The sequence below is a fragment of the Arvicanthis niloticus genome, chromosome 16, assembly GCF_011762505.2.
Source record: "Arvicanthis niloticus isolate mArvNil1 chromosome 16, mArvNil1.pat.X, whole genome shotgun sequence".
NCBI lineage: Eukaryota > Metazoa > Chordata > Mammalia > Rodentia > Muridae > Arvicanthis > Arvicanthis niloticus.
Window position 1 is genome coordinate 17,116,687 of NC_047673.1, and position 6,475 is coordinate 17,123,161.

General features: G+C 41.8%; 1 protein-coding gene across 2 annotated transcripts in view; it reads right to left on the reverse strand.

Annotated features, from left to right (window-relative positions):
• Adam9 (ADAM metallopeptidase domain 9) overlaps positions 1 to 6,463 on the reverse strand; it is a 70,985-nt gene extending 64,522 nt beyond the window's left edge. Inside the window, exon 1 of one of the 2 annotated variants that reach the window (XM_034520151.2) lies at positions 6,084 to 6,463. In XM_034520151.2, coding sequence (XP_034376042.1) covers positions 6,084 to 6,180 — 97 coding nt within the window. In that variant the 5' untranslated portion in view covers positions 6,181 to 6,463. The remainder of the gene's footprint in view (positions 1 to 6,083) is intronic. The other variant, XM_034520150.2, reaches the window with a different exon arrangement.
• Positions 6,464 to 6,475: the final 12 nt, after the last annotated feature.

Consider the following 6,475-nt stretch of genomic DNA (forward strand, 5'->3'; position numbering starts at 1 on the left):
TCAAGGCCAGCCTGGTCTACACAGAGAGTTCTAGGACAGCCAGGGCTCCAGAGTGACACCCTGGTTTTTTTTTTTGGTTTGGGGTTTTTTGGTTTGGTTTGGTTTGGTTTGGTTTGGTTTGGTCTGGTCTGGTCTGTTTTGGTTTTGGTTTTGGTTTTGGTTGTTCATTTGTTTTTCTTTTAAGCTATGATGCTCACTGGTTTCCATCTTAAAAGAATTTTTTGTTGTTCTTGTTTTATAGTTTTGTAAAACAAATGTCACAAACAGCTGTGGGTTTTGTTTTTTTGGTTTTGTTTTTGTTTTTTGGGGTTTTGTTTTGTTTTGTTTTTAGGTTTCAAAATTAAAGTACCCTGAGAGAACCTCTGTGTAGGACTTGTTACTCTGACGCTGACTTCTATCAAAGACTGAGGGGATCCACCTTCTGCATCAAACCCATGCACAAAAAGCCACGTACAAAGATTCTGAAAGTCATTCAAAAATAATACACACTAACTACATGGGAATCCTCGTTCCTATTTTTTTTTTTAAGAATTCCTGTCTTATCTCTGGTTTCTTTCTTATCTCCTGTTCATACCCTACATGGATTTTTCTCTAATTCATGCTTCCTGTGGGGACCAAAACATCATTTATCTCATTTTACTGTAAAGGAAATGCATTTAACCTCCATGGAACTGGCACTGTGAGCTGGAAAATTCTTGGTCGTGGGTCATCCTGTGCATCCTGTAGGGTGCACTGTAGCACCCCTGGCTTCTACCCTCCCAAACCCAGCTTGTTCTGATATCCAGAGTGTTTCAAACACCTGTGGGTGTAAGTATGCAGTATTGCCTCCAATTAAAAACCAACCCTCTTGAGTTTTCTGTTGTTTTGTTTTTGGTTTTTTGTGGATTGGGGGTGAGGGATCACAAGGGTGGGGAGGAGGACCTGGGAGGAGTAGGAAGTAGGAGTATATGATGTGAAAGTCCCAAACAATCAATAAAAATATTATGTTAAAAAAAAAAAAAACCCACTGGGAATGCCAGGTGTGGCTTTTAATCCCAGAACTCAGGAGGCAAAGGGAGATGAATCTGTGAGTTCGAGGCCAGCCTGATCTATATAGCAAGTTCCAGAACAGCCAGGGCTATGAAGTCAACGACTGTCTCAAATGTTTTGGTTTTTAGTTAAAATTAAAACACTGGGAATGAACATTCACAACGAAAGTAAAGATCTTAATAAACTATGGTGCATACAAATGTCAATACTAGAATTTGAGAGAATAAGTATACTGTTAAAAAATAACAACAAGAGGGAACACAAACTGAAAAAAATCAAAGTTGAGCCAGAAACTTTCTCTGAGACTTAATAAATGAAAGGGTGTTAGCTGTTCTTTACTTCCTTGACTTTTTGGGTCTTTTTATGCATTTCCAAGGAAGTCTAAGCAACTGTGGTGGAGAGAAATACCTTTAAAGAATTCTACCTAATTACAAGACAAACAAACGGGAGTGCCAGGCCGCTGTAAGCCTTTCTTCTTTCCTTCCTGCTTATTACCTAGACAAACAGCCACCTTCATGTACTTTCTCTGTAGAAGATAAACCTCCACATTCAGGTTGAGTGAGATAATCCTTTGCCTCAAGTACTGAAGGGAAATGACTGTAATTAGACCCTAACTGCTAATCCCAACTATGTATCCTCACCTAGTCACAGGACCAATCCAAAACAAATGTATTTCCACCACTACCTCCTTCAAGCCCAGGGTTCACTGCAATTTCTGCTACTGTGTTGTATACTGTTACATGTCTTAAGACTTATGCAACTTTATTTACCCATCTTTTTAAAAAAGAACATTCATTCTGAGTTGTATAGCAAAGATCCTATCGCCAAATGAGAAAACAAATGCTATTTTTGTCTCAAAGTACCCCATTGGGAAAAACTCCAACCATTTAGAAAATGTAATGCTCTTAAGAATTTAAGTTCCTCCAGAAAGGAATTTAAAGTGCTGAGAAAGAGGCAGCTACTTCCTAAGAAGAATCTGTAAGCACTTGATAAAATGTATCCTCAGTCAATAGCCACAGACACACACACACACACAGATCGAGACAGAGAGGAAATGTATCCTGAGTCAATAACCACAGACAGAGACACACATACATACAGAGAGAGAGAGAGAAACAGAGACAGAGAGACAGAGAATGCAGAGACAGAGACTGAGACTTAAAGTGAACCTGCCTTTTCAACAATTAACATCTTTCCCACAAATTGCAGGGCCCTCCAACATTTTTATCAGTAACACCAAATTCTCCTTTCCAAAGAAAGGTTGGAGATTTTAGGTCAAGTGTAATTGTGACATATCTGACTGTGCCACCCAGGTTAATAAGCAGTGGGCTCTGCCTGCCTGGGGTTCTACTAAAAGGAAAGGGAAAAGTCATGCTAATGTGAGTTAAAACTGTGAAAAATCTCATTATGGGAACAAGGTATCAAAAAAGAAAGAAAAACACATTTAGAAGCCGAGTTTGTCCTACAACATAACTTGTTTTCAGTCATTTTTTTTTTAACTTTTAAGTTTTTTTTTTTAACTTACTACTAAGTAAGTTAAGATAAAAGCAACAAATCCAAACATAACAGCACAGCTTAAAACTGACCACTAGCTCTCAGAGGGCAGAGGCAAGCAGAGCTCTTGTGAGTTGCAAGGCAGCCAGAGGTATAAAAAGAAACCTTATATCAAAAAGGGAAAGGAAGAAAGGAAGGAGGAAGGGAGGGAGGAGGGAAGGAGAAAGAGGCAGAGAAGAGTGGCTGAACAAGTCACATGAATTCCTCAGGCTAGCTCCCTTACTCTTTTTTTTAATATTATCAACCTTGGGGGTTGCCATACAAAGTAACAAGTTTCATCCAGGCATCCTCATAAATGTCATTACAGCTTGTGCTCATCCATTCCTGTCCTCCTGCCTCACCCTTAGATGGATGTCAAGACAGGAAGTTGCAAGAGCAGGGAGAAGGGTGAATCTGGGAGGGGTTAGAGAGTGACATGAGGCAAAAGACAGTCAAAGTACACTGAAATTCTCAAAAATTAAAAATACCACACAATGTCCCATATATGATCACATTGGGGTAATTGATCAACTAAAACAGATTCCATCTGCCACCACAAAATGAAAATGACTTCTGAGCACACAAACAAGGCAGGTCGATCCAGCCTTCATTGGGTCCACTTTCAGACCCTTCAAAGATGATTGAGTAAGGACAGTTGTTGCAGTGCTAGCAAGATGTGGCACCAACTCAAGGACTAGGCTAAAATCGCTCCAAGGTACTAGAGCATACAAAGTACTAGGTTAACAAGGAAAAGTACATACGTATCACAAGGTTAACTACGTCCCATGTTTAGCACCCTCACTGTTATACACTTCATGTTATGAAATCATCTGGGATCTTCTATAATAAACCATAATATTTAATAACATATGAATAAATATACACTGGACATGGTGGGGCATACCTCTAATCCCAGCACTCGGGAGGCAGAGGCAAGCCAGCCTGGTCTATATATATAGTAAGTTTCAGGGCAGCCAGAGCTACATAGTGAGACCCTCACTTGAAAAAGCAAAACAAGCAAAAGAAGAACAGATTTGAAAGCAAATTTGGTAAGGTAAAATATAAAACTAGTTTTCAAAGACCAGAAGTCTGTACCTGTCAACTAGGGATGTTTTCATCTTCTACTTAGAAATTTAGAAACCAAAATATCTTTAAGTCTAAAAGACATTTTCTTTTATAACACTGATACATCAGTTTTAATCTGTTCTTTCCAAAATACAAAATTAGCCTAGATGTTCATCAACAGAGAAATGAATAAAGAAAAAAAAGTACATACGCACAGGGGAATTCCATTCAGCACCAAGAACAAAATGTACTCTAGGCAGGAAACTGGTAGTAGCACTGCCAGATACCATTTCAACTGAAATGTATTTTCTCTCACATATATGTGACATGAAAGTAGAGGCAGGATGATGGAAGGGCGAATATGAGAAGATAATGAGCGAAATGAACAAAAGTACCATGATAAACACACATGGCACTGTCATAAGGAAACCCATAATCTTATATACTAATTTTAAAATTAATTTTAATAATCTGTAGCCATCTGAAGATGAGGTTGGTGTGGACCTAAGTTCCTACGATTATATCTACTTTATTTTCCAATTATTCACTGTGAGTGAGCTTTCAAATTCGTCTTTTTTAGAATACCAGTGTTTCTAAATCATTTTTCGTCTATATATTGTATTTACTCTAAATCATTTTGTCTACATATTGTATTTACTATCTTATGCAAGAAAAAAAATCAAAAGAGGTTTCAAATATCTGATTTCCTTATATTTGTTGACCCCAGAGTTGGTTTTTGTTGTTGTTGTTGTTGGTTTTAATCATTGAATCCACTACTCAAAAATGACTCTGTACCTCCTTGTGGATACAATATTACAAACAACAGTTTAAAATCCTACTCAAACCAGCTTAGCTCCCAACATTGCTAATGGGAGGATGTTCCAGTTCATGCTTTAAACAGCCTGTATTCCAAAACCTCAGCTGATTTTGGAAGATCATTCACTTCAGGAAATTCGAGTTCACTCAGGGCACCATGGCCAACACCCCAAAACCTGGCTCCGACTCTCTTCACTCTCCTAGAGTCCAATCCCCACTATGTTTTAGCTGAAAATCTGATGGTCACACTCCTTAGAAATCTCCGTGCCCCCAAACAAAGCTACAGGGTGACTGTGACTCCCTAGCCTGGCACAGGTCTCATCCGTGGTGCCAGTCTACCTGGCTTTCCCTCCCAGGATCTCTTTCTGCAAGTTACCTAACCACACATTAACACTTTCACCCTTTCCTAACAAGTTGAAATATTCTCACCCTTTTAGCTCAGTTCAAAAACCACATTCTCAGAAAAAAAAAAAAAAAAAAAAGACAAACAAAAAACCTTCAACATTTCTCCTGTATCTCAGTCCACATGGTCACCCTTTAGATTCTCCAAAAGCATCAGGAATGTGTTTACCTGGAGTATTCATGCCTAAGTAAGCAGCTGGCCCATTACAGCAGCAATACAAGAACATAAGGATATTCCACTCATTTTTATGCCCATGTGTAATAACAAACATGCACTTGCACTAAAAATATAGCTGGTTTTTACTGTCAAAGACAAGAAGTTAGAGATTACTAACATTTCAGGTCCTTTCATAGCGATAACGTTAACTGTAACAACACAGAAAGGATAATTGTCATCAGAAACGTTCTGACAGCATCCCATCCAAAATTTGTATTTTGAACTCTAAGATCTCCGCACAGGAAGAGGCTAACTTAATTAAAAAGGAGAAAGCCAAAGACAAGAAACTGTAATTAGTTTCCTGAAGGTCAGCGGTCCTGAACTCAAATCTACACTCATCACCTTTGAAGGCAACAATTTTGTAAAGCTTTCTATTGTTCATAGTCTTCCCGGCGCGAGTAGAGATAACTCAGCCATACAAACACTAATTTAATACAAAGGATGAAATAAATAACTTATTTCCAGGGGAAAAAAAGAGTTTAGTGTGTTGATGGTGTGTTCCCATTCAGTTTCGTCATCTACAATATCTTACATATTTACGGGAAGTTTCACAATTCAAATGCTGGCCGACAGCACTTTGATTCTTTCCGATAATCTCCTGGGTTAAACAGAGCAGAGATTCTTTGTCCGGATTTAGACAGATTGAACAACGGGCTCTAGAAATATAGCATTTCGCTTATTTTATTATTTTAAGTATCCTTACTACAACCAAAAGAAGAAGAAAAAAAAAACGGCCCAAGGAAAACCCGCCCTCTATTCCATCGGGATCCTTGTGGACCTACGAACGTCAAATCCTAATAGACTGAAGCAAAAGTTCCATCTCCCAGCCCAGGGCTGGTGACAGCCACTCCACCCGCAAGCGCTAGCTGCAGCCTGGGAGCCCGGAGCGCACGGCCACCGCGCAAGCCGGCCCCCGGCTCCGGTTCAGCGCTGACAGGGGCGCCGGAGCCTAGGGTCCGCCTCGCAGCCCGCACCACCGGGCACTCCCACAGCACCGTCCCCCCCATCCCCCGACACCTACCTGGCCGCCCGGCACCGAGGACTGGGCCCAGCAAGCCACACGCCAGCAGCCACCTTAGTCGCATTGAGGCAAGGGGCGAGAGCGCGCGCGGCCCCATAGCGAGGGCTTCGGCAGGTTCCGCTCAACGCGCGGCCGCCGCCTCCGCCCCTTCGGTCATCCTTGCAACCCGGCGGGGGCCCCCAGGGCTGGCGGGGCGCGCGCCCACGGCGAGCACGCGCGCGGCACTGACGCAGCACCCCCCCCTACACCCCGCCCCTTTCCCCCGCTCGCTCTCGTCGCTCGCGACCGGGACAGCCAGAGGCTGACGTAGGGAAAACACAATCCGCGGTGAGAGAGTGGCCAACTCCACCGCCGCCGCTCCACCTCGCGCCCGTCCGTCCCGCCCCTCCGCC